The sequence below is a fragment of the Saccopteryx leptura genome, chromosome 5 (assembly GCF_036850995.1).
Source record: "Saccopteryx leptura isolate mSacLep1 chromosome 5, mSacLep1_pri_phased_curated, whole genome shotgun sequence".
Taxonomy (NCBI): Eukaryota; Metazoa; Chordata; class Mammalia; order Chiroptera; family Emballonuridae; genus Saccopteryx; species Saccopteryx leptura.
The window spans coordinates 137359462-137375990 of record NC_089507.1 but is presented as its reverse complement, the minus strand read 5'-3'; the positions used below and the strand labels follow the sequence as shown (position 1 = coordinate 137375990).

At 39.5% G+C, this 16529-nt stretch overlaps 1 protein-coding gene across 15 annotated transcripts in view; it reads right to left on the bottom strand.

Annotated features, from left to right (window-relative positions):
* Positions 1-8736: 8736 nt before the first annotated feature.
* Positions 8737-16529, bottom strand: part of BEND7 (BEN domain containing 7) — a 139719-nt gene continuing 131926 nt past the window's right edge. For 9 of the 15 annotated variants that reach the window (XM_066385415.1, XM_066385417.1, XM_066385410.1 and 6 more), the window contains one exon: positions 8737-9741. In XM_066385415.1, coding sequence (XP_066241512.1) covers positions 9598-9741 — 144 coding nt within the window. In that variant the 3' untranslated portion in view covers positions 8737-9597. The other 6 variants (XM_066385418.1, XM_066385422.1, XM_066385423.1 and 3 more) reach the window with 2 other exon arrangements.

The window sequence follows — 16529 nt, the reverse complement described above, 5'->3', positions numbered from 1 at the left end:
GTACATGTTATTAGCATATACATCTTATTGGAGTAACAAGGAGGTACGTGGCATTGGAGGAACAAGCTATAGTTTTCACTGGTACTTTGTGATATTTCAAAAGCCTGTATCATAAGAATTTATTTACATTGATATTCCAAGTATTCCTAACTGTATCTAAGTGGAGAGTCTTTTTGGATATAGACCACTGAGCCTTTTTATTCCTTTACTTTTTTATTTTCTTTTTCTTTTTTTTTTTTTCATTTTTCTGAAGCTGGAAACAGGGAGAGACAGTCAGACAGACTCCCGCATGCGCCCGACCGGGATCCACCCGGCACGCCCACCATGGGGCGACGCTCTACCCACCAGGGGGTGATGCTCTGCCCATCCTGGGCGTCGCCATGTTGCGACCAGAGCCACTCTAGCGCCTGAGGCAGAGGCCACAGAGCCATCCCCAGCGCCCGGGCCATCTTTGCTCCAATGGAGCCTTGGCTGCGGGAGGGGAAGAGAGAGACAGAGAGGAAAGCGCGGCGGAGGGGTGGAGAAGCAAATGGGCGCTTCTCCTGTGTGCCCTGGCCGGAATCGAACCCGGGTCCTCCGCACGCTAGGCCGACGCTCTACCGCTGAGCCAACCGGCCAGGGCTTTTTATTTTCTTTTGAAAATGATATATCTTCATTTTAGAAAACTTACATAAATAATCTATTTAAATTACATGTAATTCTGCCACCCCCCAGATAACCACTGTTAACAACTTCTTTCTATTCTTTTTTCTGTGCATGTGTATAAGTATTTCTTTTACAAAACTGATCAGGCTGATAGTTAACACATCATCCATACCTTTTTAAAGCTGTTAGTGGCTGTTGATATATGTTTTTTGGACATTCTAGAATTTGTTGGTGTTTATAATTACTCACAATTAAATCTGACTTTATAAAAATATATGTGTTTCTGAAATAAAAAAATGTGATCAGGTTGAACATCCTATTTAGCAGTAAATACATCATAAGCATTTCTCCATGCAATTAAATATTTTTATGCATTATTAAGAAATTTAATAACTTCCTCATTGCAAAAGCAGCACCTATTCATCACAGAAAAATTAATTTAAGTAAACAACAGGAAAAAATGTAAAAGGATTCATAATCTCATCATCCAGAGCTAGCAATCATCAGACATTTTGGTGTGTGTTCTCTTAGAATTTTTCTATAAGTTTATGTTAGGCAAGTTTTTATTTCTTTCAGATAAATTTCTTTAAGTAGAATGGCTAGATCAAAGGTTTTAAATTTCATCTGTATTGCCAAACTGTCCTCAGAATATTGTATCATTCACATGCCTATCACAAGAAACGATGCTGCTACCTTCCTTTTAGTTTTTGCCAATTGAATAACAAAAATATTTTATACTACTTTTTAAATTAGCATTTTTGGTTTAATTTTAGCATCTTAATGTATATTGGCCATTTGATTTATGAACTGAATATGTACTAAGTACAGTATATGCTTTCTTTTTTTATCTTATTTTTATTAATTTTAATGCAGTGACATTGATAAATCAGGGTACATATGTTCCAAGAAAACATCTCCAGATTATTTTGACCTTTGATTATGCTGCATACCCCTCACTCAAAGTCAAATTGTCCTCCGTCAAGTATATGCTTTCTTAAAAATATTTTTTCCACAAATATTTTCCTCATTTTTTCATTAGCTATTTAGTTTTGTAAGATTTTTGAAGTATAATTTAAAATTTTTAGTTAATAAAATGAATTAATTTTTACTTGATAATCTCTTCCAATGATAATATGTTTGGGAAATCCTTTATCTCCTCAAATTTATTTTAAATATTAATTTAAAACTTCTAGTATTTTTATGACTTGTTTTACTTAAATTCTTTAAACATCTGGAATTGCCACATGTAGAGTAAAGTAGAAGGATCTAACTCTATTATTATTTTTAATAACTACTTTATTGGGATATAATTCATATACTATATACCTGTAAGGCCAGTAGCCATTGCTGTGCAGATACAGGATTCGGGCAGATGGTAAAGGAACTGTGGAGCCAGAAAATGGTGGACCATTCCGTTTATTAAAGTCTCATAATGGCGGCAGATGAGCAAACAAGCAGGGAAGAGCACTTCCCTTTCTTATTCCGGACCCTCCCGGACTCCCAGGCTCCACAAGCAAAGCAGCACTCCCCAGTCAAACAGGCCTGGCCGAAATCTCAGGGCTCCCAAGACCCTCAGCCCTCCCTCTCCCTCTCTGGATTCTCCAGCAAAACAGGCTGGGGGAAAAAACGTCTTCTCCAGAAAACAATAGCAGACAGTAGCCCCTCTCAAGCAGGAAGGCAATCACAATTTTAATCTGTGAGGGCAAGCATCCAGTAGCATTCCATAGACTATACACACAAGGCACTTCGCCATACAAGCGAGCAAACCTACAAACACTGTTTACCCAACAATACCCTTTACAATGTACAGTTCCATGCATTTTAATATCTTCAGAGTTGTGCAGCCATCACCACTATTTAATTTTTGAACATTTTCATCATTTCAGGAACCCTGCACCCAATAGCAGTCACTCCCCATGACTGTTCTTCCTCTTGACCCTCAGCAACTATTAATTACCTTCTGTCTCCATAGATTTGCCTTTCAGTTTCTTTTATTTAGCATAATATCTACAAGGTTCATCCATGTTAGCATGTACCATTCCTTTTTATTGCTGAATAATATTCCATTGCATGACTATACTATATTAATTTATCCATTCATAAGCTGATGGGTATTCAAGTTGTTACCACTTTTTGGCTATTATGAGTAATGCTGCTCTGAACATTTGTGTACAAGTCTTTGTGTGTAGATATATTTTCAGTTCTCTTGGGTACATACCTAGGAGTGTAATTGCTAGGTCATATGGTAACTTTGTTTAACTTTAGGAGGAACTGTCAATTTTTTTCCAAAGAGTCTAGCCATTGTATATTTCCACTAGCAATATCTGAGGGTCTAATTTCTCCATGTTCTCATCAATGCTGCTTACTGTCTGTCATTTTGAGTATAACCATCTTTATAGGTTTTTAAATGGTACCTCATTGTGGTGTTTATTTGGTTTTTGCATTTCCCTAATGACTTATGATGTTGAATGTCTTTTCATATGCTTACCAGCCTATTGGCCATTTATATATTTTTTGGAGAAAAGGCTGTTCCTATATTTTCCTCATTTTTTTATTTTATTTTATTTTTTATTTTATTTATTTATTTATTTTTTACAGAGAGAGAGAGTGAGTCAGAGAGAGGGATAGACAGGGACAGACAGACAGAAATGGAGAGAGATGAGAAGCATCAATCATTAGTTTTTCATTGCACGTTGCAACACCTTAGTTGTTCATTGATTGCTTTCTCATATGTGCCTTGACCGTGGGCCTTCAGCAGACCGAGTAACCCCTTGCTTGAGCCAGCGACCTTGGGTCCAAGCTGGTGAGCTTTGCTCAAACCAGATGAGTCTGCACTCAAGCTGGCGACCTCGGGGTCTCGAACCTGGGTCCTTCCGCATCCCAGTCTGACGCTCTATCCACTGCGCCACCTCCTGGTCAGGCTATATTTTCCTCATTTTTAAGTTATTTATTTTTGACTTATAAAAGTTCTTTATATATTCTGGCTTTTCTCCTGCATTTAGTCTTTCAACTGAATTTAGAGTAATTTTATCAATTTCCAACACCTCCTCCTCTCATCTCCTAAGTTACTGGGTATTTTCCAATTACAAGTAATTTCTTAGTCTTTGAGAGTTTTGTTCATTTTCTAAAGCCGTGTGTTATAATGCAAGCCTAGGCATGATCAAGGTGAATTCTGACTCCTGTCTCTTTGCCTCCTGTATGGTCAGCCAGTGCCCAGGAGTCAGTCTGACATTTAAAATATTCTCACTCCACCATAACTGGTGAGCCAGTCCCACCAGAAAAAGTAAGGAAAAGACCAGCTGTGGTTATTGCTCCCAGGAACACTAACATGGAGGTGGAGAGGGCAAACACACTTGAAAAGTACATGACACAAACTATAGAAATAAACACAGTCTTAACTCCACACAGCTGTAGGTCCATGTTACATGGAGTGTCAATGATAGGTAGGGGTGGAGGAAGGTGGCATTGCTTTATATCAGTGAAACATTTCTCCTTAGAATGGTACAATGTTACTGTGTTTACCACAGATGGTGGTGGGGTTAGCATGGGGTTGTTAATTGAATCACTTCTGATTTTGCCTCTCCAGTGGTTAGAAAGTTGTAACTTTTGGAGGATGCTTAATTCAGTAATATATAGAGTGAGTGCCATTTATTATAATGGATTCTCTTTCTCCCTCTATTGCTAGAGTACAACAGATAGCAGTTTTTCTACCAGAATATGCAATTGGTCTCCCACTTCACTAACCAATTTGGATGCTCAATTCCTTTGTAAAATAGATTTTTCTCTCCATGTTCACATTGAGGGCCCTCCACACTGTCCATCAGTTATGGCATCGTGGCAGAGATTAGGCACAACTGGAAATCATGAGAGCTGTTTTGTGACCAGTTCCCCCATTTAACACACATTAGCTTCATTTTTGGAGTGTTTTAAAGAAACTTATCTGTCCTGGCTGGGTAGCTGGTAGTTGGTCAGAGTGTTGTCTGATACACCAGGTTGCAGGTTTGGTCCCCAGTCAGGGCACATATAAGAATCAACCAATGAATTCATAAATAAGTGGAAAAATGAATCAATGTTTCCCTCATTCCTCTCTCTCTAAAACCAATAAATTTTAAAAAAGGAATTATCTAAGGTTACTTAGTTTCAAAGCTTATGTTAGGCCTAAACTAAAAGCTGTTCCCAGCAGCTGCCAGTTTCAGTTAAGATAACAAAAATAACTGACCCTCACAAAATCACAATAGTCTAGCCCTGAGCCAGTTTCATTCAAGTTGTGAGAGTAAATAACTACACATAAATCATGATAGTTTTTGTAAGCTCTAACCTCAGGCTGAAGGGAAACTTCCATCCGGATGGCACAAAGGAACTGCCATGAAAACGTCTGCCAGACCCATGGACAAGCCTAACCAGATGCCAGCAACCTGTGCCAACCATTCCCCTTTATAATCTCTCCCTATCTTTGTTCGGAGAGGTAGTCCTCCTTAAGAAACAGCCTCAAACTGCTCAAACAATCCTCAAATAAATATTCTTTTGATCAGTCTTGATCCCCCACAACTTCTTTCTGGACCTACCTAATAGTTTAGGTTTAAAATATCCTCCAATTTCTTAGCATTAATAGATGAAAAATTGGCACACTCCCCTCAATTAATAAGGCTCTTGAGTATATCCAGACTGTCTGGAACATCAGTTTCTGTAAAGTACATCTTACTGTGGGTTTTCCTACTGGGCTCCGTTTCTAGATCATTCTTTGGCTTTTCCATTGACTCTTTTACATTCTTATAATTTCACTGATGACAAAATGGACATAAATAAATAATAAATAAATACACACATATGTGTATATAATATCATATTTTGGGGGAATGATCAGTTTCATGCTTTTGAGATTACAAAATACAGAAGGCTTTGATTTGTGTCAATTCAAAGTGTAGTTCTAAAACATTAGTTATCAAATTCTCATCAAGCACACCAAGCATCTCTTTGGTGGGTCTACTGACACAATTTCACCACCATTTACAAAACGTGGCAATACAGGTACAAAGGGAGTGCACGTGATTGAAGACTACAGAACAGGAAATAAGGGAAAACATGCAGTAACTAACGTTCCTCACCTGTCCCAGTGCACTCTCGCTGGAGAAAAAGGAAAGGGGAAGTCCTGCAAATGTATTTTTACCAGGGCCTGAAATCTTAATGGCCTTACAGGTAAGATCCCTGACACCATTCCAGATGAAAAATGGATAAAAAACACATAAATAAGCAAGACAATTTCAGAGTGGCAAGGGACACTGTGACTTGATGGTGGAGACTGGAGGTTACTTGTGAGCTGACAGTCATGAATCCCTCTGTAATTATGAAATTTAGTTGAGACTTGAATATTTTTTATATCGTGAGAGAAACAGAAACAGAGAGACAGATAGGGACAGAAAGGAAGAGAGAGAGAGGGTGAGAAGCATCAATTCTTCTTTATGGCAACTTAGTTATTCATTGATTGCTTTCTCAGATGTGCCTTGATGGGGGAGGGGGGCTACAGCTGAGCCAGTGACCGTTTGCTCAAGCCAGTGACCTTGCGCTTCAAACAGTGACCTTTGGGCACAAGCCAGTGACATGGGCTTATGTCTATGATCCCACGCTCAAGCCAGTGACCCTGCGCTCAAGCTGGTGAGCCCATGCTCAAGCTGGTGAGCCCATGCTCAAGCCAGATAGCCTGTGCTCAAGCTGGAGACCTTGGGGTTTCAAACCTGGGTCCTCTGCATCCCAGGCTGACACTCTATCCCCTGCGTCACTGCCTGGTCAGGCAGTTGAGACTTGAATCATGTGGAATAAACAGTGCTTCAAATCTTGATTGCCTCAAGCTTGGGACAAAGCTATCAAGTTACATTCCCTTTTCTAGTTCAGGAACACAGTGTGCCTTATATGATGGTGTTTACCTGGGTTACATGTCGGGAGTGAGCATCAGAATGAGCTCCATGGCTGCTGTACCCAGCCCTTCCTAGCACAGTGCTTGTCCCTATCTGAAGTGTTCAGCAAATGCTTGTTGAGTGAATGAATGCAACAGCACCTGAACCTGAACTCATGTGTTATCCTTCTCCAAATTTCTCCTCCTAGTGTTTCCAGTCTTAGTCAAAATACCCTTGTGGTCTGTGTCAGCATCCCTTCCCTAAAGCTACATCCCCCTCCTCCACCTTAAGATGGCTTATCACCAAGTCCTATTGGTTCTCTTTCTTTTGCCTGGGCATTTGGAGTTTTGTCCTCTTCAGTCCTCTTCATTCCTAGCTATTCCAACAGCTCTTAATGGGGCTCCTTGCTTAGACTTGGTTCTTTTCAGATGATGTTCCATACTTTGGCAGACAGAGCAATATAGCCTATGAGTCTGATCAAACTTCTCACTTAGGATGTTTCTATGGCCAGTCTCCCATGACTTCCCAGCTTCTTGGGATGGTTCTCAGGGCCTGGTTTAGTGGTGGGATTCAAATAATTTAACAAGTTCTCTGCCCTAATGACTGTTTTAAGTATAAAAAAAAGATATACCAAAAGGTAGTTTATTATTTCATGCATTTAATACTTAAATAAGAATAAGAGAGGTACACAAAACTAGATTGTTACAAGAAAGTTTTAAAATATTAATGAAAAAATATTAAATAATACCCGACAAAAACCAATAAAACTGTTAAGATATTTCTATATTGCTTCTTGCAATTTTTTTTCCCACCTATGGACAGAATGAACATTATTATGGGCACTTAGAATACGCTGTTGCGCAGATGAACATTAAAAAAAGAGTAAGGAATGTAAATTTGTGATTTCCACATCGGGCACTGCCCTGGTGCCCACCTAGAGAGAACCCTAATGGTTACAAGTGCCATTTTAACAAGTGGTTCACCGAACTCAACAAAATATTAGGTACCAGTTTGGCAAACCGGCTGAATCCCACCACTGTCCTAGTGCGGTTGGGAGCAGGCCAACCTCCCCAGCTACTTTCTCTTGCATTCCAATCCCGGTAAGGATGGGAACCTTACTCCCAGGACTGGGCTTATAGAGGGGCGATGAATGAAGCAGATGTATGAGTTTTACTCTATGAGAACACAGGAGGTGGGGCCTCCGGTGGTGGAACTGGGTCCCCTCATACTGGATTAGAAAACCCTTTAGATCTGTCAGTCAGGCAACATATAAAGCACAGATCCTCACCAGCATGTGGGAACAAGGACATCCCAGGGGCCTTGGGCCAAATAACACAACCTGGGCTCTTTACAAATAATTTCATGGTGTATAGGGCCACATGAAGCTGGGGGACATTGTGGCAAGAAGCGCAGGCTGATACCAGGCTCCCAGCTTCCAACAGGTGCAGGTACAAAAAAGACTGGCTGTAGTTTAGATTCTCTTTTTCTGCAAGCAGTCCCCCTGTCCCCTTCTTTCCCACAATCCTGCTGCTTTCTTATGTAGCTGTTACTCCCCTCCACTCCACGCCCACCCACTCCTTGCAGCTGTGAAATAGTTTGGGGCCCTCCAAAATGAGAGCTATGAACTAGACCCTGAGCAGAATGGCGACAGAGCTGACTGCCTGGGGGTGCCTCTAGGTTAGGGGTGTGGCTGAAAAAGCTTGTTGGAGGTAGGAGGGGGCAGGTACCCAGTGAGCAGTAGTGCCCTCCTCTGTTCAGAGAGGAGAATAAAGCAATTATGTTTTAACAGTCACTGCATTAAAAGAAGATTGATTTGTTCTTCTGATGTGTTGTTTCCATAGAAGCAGGGCTTAACCTTTTGAGTAAAGATTATGAAGCTACTTAATTCATTTAAAATTAGGCTTCAAGCATATCAGTGTTTAATGCTTAAGTGTACTGGAGGAGAGGGCTTGCTACAGCCATTGATCTAACTACTAGGCAGAGCCTGTGACTTTCTATGTTTGAAGGTGCTTTTCCTGGTAGCATCTAGTTTATTTATTTTTAAAAATTTATGTCCTTCATAAGAAGATAAAAATTTTTGCAAAAGATCACCAGAGTATTACTAATACCTTTTAATTAATGACTAGCACTGACTCCTCTTCATAAACATGGGAGGACTGGCACACAGACAGGCAGCACGACATAGGCACATTCAATTAAAGTAATTTATTGGGTTCTTCCAGAATGGACATGAAGAGCATCTTGGGGGTTGATATCACAACACAATGTCATACACCATTTTTACAACTAGCCTTGTGTTGAATATTTTTTTAAGAACATAGTAATTTTAAAAAATCTAAATATATACATATCAATAAAACATATATACAGAAGATTGAGATTATTCACAGATATGGAATAATTTGTTTTTGCTAAGAAAGCCTATAGAAAGGATTTCTGAATAGAGTCTGAACAGTAGTCACAGTAAGTAAACACAAGTACAATTTTAATTTACAAAAAAAAATTTCACTCTTGTACTTTTATGATCTGTTTTCCAATTTGGGGATCCACTGCACATCTGTGGGAGAGCGTGCTTTGGGTGTCTGTGGTGTGTGTTTAACAGCTTCCACAGTGGGAAGGCGAGTGTTTCTTCCTTTATCAGTAACATATTCATCTTGCTGTAATAGAGTCAAAAAGTCACTAACTAATCTTTTCAACTCCCTTGAGAAATACTTTCTTCTGAGAGGCAGCAGACAAGTTTTAAAATGTATGTTGCAGAAAAACAAAAGGCCTGGTTCATAGTAGCTCCCCAGACACTTGATGAACAGAGGGAATGGTTTCAGGGGAGGGAGTACTAGCCGGCCTCAAATGTAAAAGGCTAACTCAGGGTGTGATGGAAACAATCACTCTGAACCTTCCTCGTAGTTTCAAAAAGAAGACAACTAAACGGCACACACACATGAGATGTTGTTGCCTAGCAGCTGGATGGATTCCACAAGCCACACCTAGAGCCATCTTCCTGTCACCGTTGGTTGATGAGCTGGTCTTCAGTGGGGAACTGATTCAACCCAGAGCTCTTCTCTTAGCTCAGGCTTAGCTGCTCAGTGTGATGTGGCACAAGTACCTTGGACAGGGGAGTAAAGCATTTAGGTGCTAGGTCTGGCCAGGCCACCGAAGGGTTACCTGGCCCTGGACAGCCATGACCCTCACTCCTCAGCTGCCTCACCTGAAAAAAGGAGGGGGTGGGACTCAGGGATGTCTACAATAATTTCAAGCTCTAACACTCTATGACTGAATACAGTAAGTGCTTGGGGAAAGCGTTAAACATAGCACAACAATTTCCCCCCGGGGTTTGGTGTTTCTAGTCCAAATTTCTTTTAAGCCAAATTTTGGCCTTTGGGTCAAGTGCCAAAGATTAAAGGTAGTTAGCTTTATGCAGTCAATGAGGTGTAAATGGTATTTTGAATTCACCATCTTGCTAGAGAAAGGAATCTAGATGTAAATGTTTCTGTAAAACAAGTATCAGCGTGGCATGATATCTCTTTAAAATGAATCCAGATTTTCATTTGCTGGTTTAATAGAAAGTGTAAGTGTACAAGGAACCAAATAAAATATGTAATGTTAATGAAATACACCTGTGGCTGGTTGCCACACAATTCCAGAACACTGACCCAACCACTCAGTTAACAAAATAGTTTTATTTTGTTATAGTCAAAATAGTTGTTAGATATCATGTAGATAACTTCTTACTCTGAGTTTCTGACCTTTCAATGAGTTTTGTCATTGTGTCGACACAACTGAAGCAAAAGGTTTTACTTTCTTCAGAATCCCTTTGTCATTTGCACTTAGTTACAAATGGTTATTTGGGGGGAACTGATGTCACAGATGATTTCATCTAACAGAGCAGGGCTATCCTGTCTCTCAAAACATCTTTTTCATCTTTTAAGCTGATAAAGGTCTAATTAATTTTGGCCTTAACAACTGCTTCCTCAGTATTGGAAAGTGTCATTCTCCTTTACATAGCATCTCAGCAGTTTATGTTAAAATAAATATACTTCAAAATTCCACATATTCACAATGAGGTTTTGGGGAAAAAAAACAGGGAAGAGAGTTACTTCTTTTAAATGAACAATGAACTAACTTCAATGATGATAAATCAACTCTAAGAATGATTTTTTAAAAAACCTTATACTAAATTGGAGGCTTGCTTATCACAGATGACACAGATAGTACATGAAAACTATTCAGACAGGATGGGTAAACTTCACAGAACACTTGTACTTTGTGGTAAAATGAAACGCTAATGTGGCTCTTTGAGGAAGTTCAAAGGGAAGAGGTGCATATGCTAATGAACGTTGTCACTACATGAAAGTCTAGGTAGTGAAATGTGGCTCTGTGTCTTCAGTGTTTTCTCTCTTGGTGTCAAATATATTACCTAAACAGAGACAAGAAAATGAAGAGGGGACACTTCTCTAAAGAGGAGTTGTAAGCTTTCCTATGACACGGCTAGAGGCAGTCTGCCTACATAAAGAATGTTATTGGTGAGATATCTGTGTTTCATGTTTAAGTCACAAATTTTTAGCCAAGGCTTTAGTTGTGTTAGATGAGCAATGATTATTTTTGCAAGAAAGTCCTTAAATGTGTATTACTATTAGAGTATGTAGAGTATGACCTTATGTTGTCCAGTAAAAGAAAATCGCTAAATAAAGTATAATTTACCTGTAAAACAGACTATCATGCAGCTATTAGAATAATGTCTATGGGGAGATGACGTCAGCGTAATGGCGCGGTAGGAAGCGATACCAATAAATCTCCCCCAAAACTCAACAAGATCTTCAACCAGAAACAGAAAAACCTATCCTTGGAGCCTCCAGATGTTTCGCAATACACCCGAAGGTATGGTCGAGCGAAAAATTGGCTAAATATATAATCAAACCCCGAAGGAAATAGGGAGTAAGAAATGCTCCGCTTTCCTCACTAACCTTAACAGAGTGGCTTTCACTGGGAACTGAGAATATAGAAACTGAGGCCGGTAAAGGGGGTGAATAGATCCAGGCCGCGGCACAAACAGCCGAACCAGGCTGTAACACGGAGATCCAAGCCGAGGAAAAACTGTTCCTATAGCAACCCGGGCAATACAAGCTAAGACTCGCGCCAAACCCAGACAAAGAAAGACAAGTGGGGCAGCAATTCTCCCCGATCTCCTGGTCGGTGTGCGCAGATAGTGGGCGAGAGATTCCTCCGACTGCCTCAGCAGTGGGCGCTCGTGTTATCCCACACAGAGGCAGAGTCAGAGGCCTTTGTGTGGGCTGAAAGCGGAATCTCCGGGCCGCCCCAGTGTCCTGAGGGAGCCGTGCATGGGGAGGAAGCGAGAGCCAATTCCAACACTGGAACTTTTCCGTGCGGGTGGGGGTTTCACTCAGAGGGTGAGGCGGCCGGCTTGATATCCTGGTCTGTGTGCACAGAGAGAGGGCAAGAGATTCCTCCCAGCATCTCAGGAGTGGGAGCCCGTGTTATCCCACAGAGGGGCAGAGTCAGGGGCCTTTGTGTGGGCCAAAAACGGAATCTCGAGCCGCCCCAGCGCCCTGAGGGAGCCGTGCACGGGGAGGAAGCGAGAGCCAATTCCAACACTGGAACTTTTCCGTGTGGGAGGGGGTTTCACTCAGAGGGTGAGACTGCTGGCCTGATATCCTGGTCTGCGCGCGCAGCCAGTGAGTGAGAGTTTCCTCTAAGCGCCCCGGAAGTGGGCGCCCGCATGTGTTACCGGACAGTGTGGCAGAGCCAGAGGTCTTTGAATGGCCGGAAAGCCCGCCTGATTATGCTAGCAGCTCTGACTGACTGAGCCTTACCCAGAGCCCTGTACTGAGTGGAAATAGAGTGGGGAGTTGCCAGCTCTTTGAGCCTCTTACTATCCAGGCAGAGGCAGCAGCAACCCCATAGCTGGATTATCAGGCTACTAATTGAGGAAGGAAAGACTAGGAGAAAGGCTCCAGGAACACGGACTCTCTCACTGTCGGAGCCTATAAATGCTAATAGCCTCGACTGCCAATGAGACTAAAGCACAATACATGACATTGCCATAGAGACTTATCAACTGCAAACCTCTACCTGAGTGTGCCAAAGGGGCAGAACCCGGGGTACAGAGTCACTGACCAGGAAGAGGGAGAGAAAAGAAAAAGCAAGAAGATAACCTCTCAAAATCAATAATAATCCGCAGACTTTATAACCTATCCCATTTTATTATATTTGTTCGTTTCTTTCTCTTATCTTCATTCTTGATTTTTTTTCCTATTTTTCCTCCTCCAATTTGGTCGTTTAACTCTCTGCCAGTCTTACTCTCTCCTCTCCTTGAACTACACTACCCATAAGTGTTACATCTCCCATTATCTTTTCTTTCCTCTTCCTTTCTCTCTATGAGGGTTGCACTCCAAAACCCTTAACTCTCTCTCTCTCTCCTCTTTTTTCTTTCTTCATCTTTTAGTGGTACCCTCTTTTTTTTTCTCTCTCTCTCTCTTTCTTTTCTCCCTCTATATTAGTTTCTTCCTTTCTCTTTACATCTCCTCTCATTCAAACCTCAATAACGAACAAATTATCTTATCTGGGACTCAAACTTATGTTTGTGGATTTTGGGGGGTTTTTACTTCACCTTTTTAACTCACTAGCAGTGCTCCCATCCCTGGCTCTCCATTTTATCTAGTTCTTGTTCCACTAAATACAATAGTAATTTTTTAATTTGCCCCCCCATTTTCCTGTTTCACTCTTATTCTTCTCATCATAACTCTTAGTCAACCAACACCTAAAAGCAAATCATTTTTTTCTTGACCCAAATTTTTTCCTTATTTGCTTTTTGTGGGTCCATACCCCCTTTTTCTTCTTTTTTTCTTTTTTTTCCCCTTTATTACTTCTCCCCAATTCAGGCCCTCCAGTACAGGCATTGTTTGTTCCACTTAGTACAATATAACTCACAGTTCACCACAAGATTTTCTCAAAAAAGAGGGGAGAGGAAAGGAGAGGAAAAAAGGAGGGGGAGAATAATTTCCTTTTTTTAAAATTTTTTATTTTATTTTATTTTTCTTTATTTTTTTTTAAAAAACTCTTTGACTTTTTATTTTTATTTTTTTAACTTTTTATTCTTTATTAAATCTCATTAATACTATCAACAAAACCACCCTCAGATGCCATTAAGGAAGAGAAAATCGAATATCATGGATACAAAAGAAAGAGGGGTAACACAGATAGATGAGAAAAAATCTATGGAGAAAAAATTTAATATATTGGAAACCTTGGAGTTAAATTACAAAGAATTTAAAATATAAATCCTAAAAATACTCCGAGATATACAAGAAAACACAGAAAGGCAATTTAGGGAGCTCAGAAAACAACTCAATGAACACAAAGAATATATGTCCAAGGAAATTGAAACTATAAAAACAAATCAAACAGAGATGAAAAACTCAATACACGAGCTGAAAAATGAGGTAACAAGCTTAGCTAATAGAACAGGCCAGATAGAAGAGAGGATTAGTGAAATAGAAGACAAGCAACTTGAGGCACAACAGAGAGAAGAAGAAAGAGACTCAAAAATTAAAAAAAATGAGATAGCCCTACAAGAATTATCTGACTCCATCAGAAAGAATAACATAAGAATAATAGGTATATCAGAGGGAGAAGAGAGAGAAAATGGAATGGAGAACACACTCAAACAAATAATAGATGAGAACTTCCCAAGCCTGTGGAAAGAACTAAAGCCTCAAATTCAAAAAGCAAACAGAACTCCGAGTTTTCTTAACCCCAACAAGCCTACTCCAAGGCACATCATAATGAAATTGGCACAAACCAACGGCAAAGAAAAATTCTCAAGGCAGCCAGGGAAAAGAAGAATACAACATATAAAGGAAGGCCCATTAGATTATCATCAGATTTCTCAACAGAAACGCTACAAGCTAGAAGAGAGTGGACCCCAATATTTAAAGTCCTAAAAGAGAGGAACTTTCAGCCACAAATACTATACCCATCAAAACTATCCTTCAAATATGAAGGAGAAATAAAAACATTCACAGATACAGAAAAGATGAGGGAATTTATCATCAGAAAACCCCCACTCCAGGAATTACTAAAGGGGGTTCTCCAATCAGATACAAAGAACAAAAAAAAAACAAAGCCACAAGTAAAAGCTCCAATAAGAACAAAATAAAACCAAATTTAAACTGTGACAACAACAAAAAGAAAGGGGGAGGAGAAGATGGAGATTAACAGTAGCAAAGGATAATGGAGTACAAAAGTACTCACAAAATAGTGCACTACAATGAACAGGGTAAGAAGCCCTTTCATTACTTAAAGGTAACCACCATTGAAAAAACCACCACAGAAGCACATGAGATAAAAAAGGTAGCAACAGAGGAAAGATGCATGGAATACAACCAAATAAAAACAAAAAATATAAAGATGAAAGAGAAGAATCAAACAAGACACAAAACTAACAGAAAGCAATCTATAAATTGGCAATAGGGAACTCACAAGTGTCAATAATTACACTAAATGTGAACGGATTAAACTCACCAATAAAAAGGCACAGAGTAGCAGAATGGATTAAAAAAGAAAATCCAACTGTATGCTGCCTACAAGAAACTCATCTAAGTAACAAGGATAAAAACAAATTCAAAGTGAAAGGCTGGAAAACAATACTCCAAGCAAATAACATCCAAAAAAAAGCAGGCGTAGCAATACTCATATCTGATAATGCTGACTACAAGACAGCAAAGGTACTCAGAGACAAAAATGGCCATTTCATAATGGCCAAGGGGACACTGAATCAAGAAGACATAACAATTCTTAATATATATGCACCAAACCAAGGAGCACCAAAATATATAAGACAGCTACTTATTGACCTTAAAACAAAAACTGACAAAAATACAATCATACTTGGAGACCTCAATACACCGCTGATGGCTCTAGATCGGTCATCCAAACAGAGAATCAACAAAGATATAGTGGCCTTAAACAAAACACTAGAGCACCTGGATATGATAGACATCTACAGGACATTTCATCCCAAAGTGACTGAGTATACATTTTTCTCCAGTGTACATGGATCATTCTCAAGAATTGACCACATGTTGGATCACAAAAACAACATCAGCAAATTCAGAAAAATCGAAGTTGTACCAAGCATATTTTCTGATTATAAAGCCTTGAAACTAGAATTTAACTGCAAAAATGAGGAAAAAAATCCCACCAAAATGTGGAAACTAAACAACATACTTTTAAAAAATGAGTGGGTCAAAGAAGAAATAAGTGCAGAGATCAAAAGATATATACAGACAAATGAAAATGACAATACTACATATCAGAATCTATGGGATGCAGCAAAAGCAGTGATAAGAGGGAAGTTCATTTCACTTCAGGTATATATGAACAAACAAGAGAGAGCCCAAGTGAACCACTTAACTTCACACCTTAAGGAACTAGAAAAAGAACAAAGACAACCCAAAACCAGCCGAAGAAAGGAGATAATAAAAATCAGAGCAGAAATAAATGAAATAGAGAACAGAAAAACTATAGAAAAAATTAATAAAACAAGGAGCTGGTTCTTTGAAAAGATCAATAAAATTGACAAACCCTTGGCAAGACTCTCCAAGAAAAAAAGAAAAAGAACTCATATAAACAAAATCCAAAATGAAAGAGGAGAAATCACCATGAACACCGTAGATATACAAAGAATTATTGTAGAATACTATGAAAAACTTTATGCCACTAAATTCAACAACCTAGAAGAAATGGATAAATTCTTAAAACAATACAACCTTCCTAGACTGAGTCAAGAAGAAGCAGAAAGCCTAAACAGACCTATTAGTAGAGAAGAAATAGAAAAAACCATTAAAAACCTCCCCAAAAATAAAAGTCCAGGCCCAGACGGCTATACCAGTGAATTTTATCAAACATTCAAAGAAGACTTGGTTCCTATTCTACTGAAAGTCTTCCAAAAAATTGAAGAAGAAGCAATACTTCCAA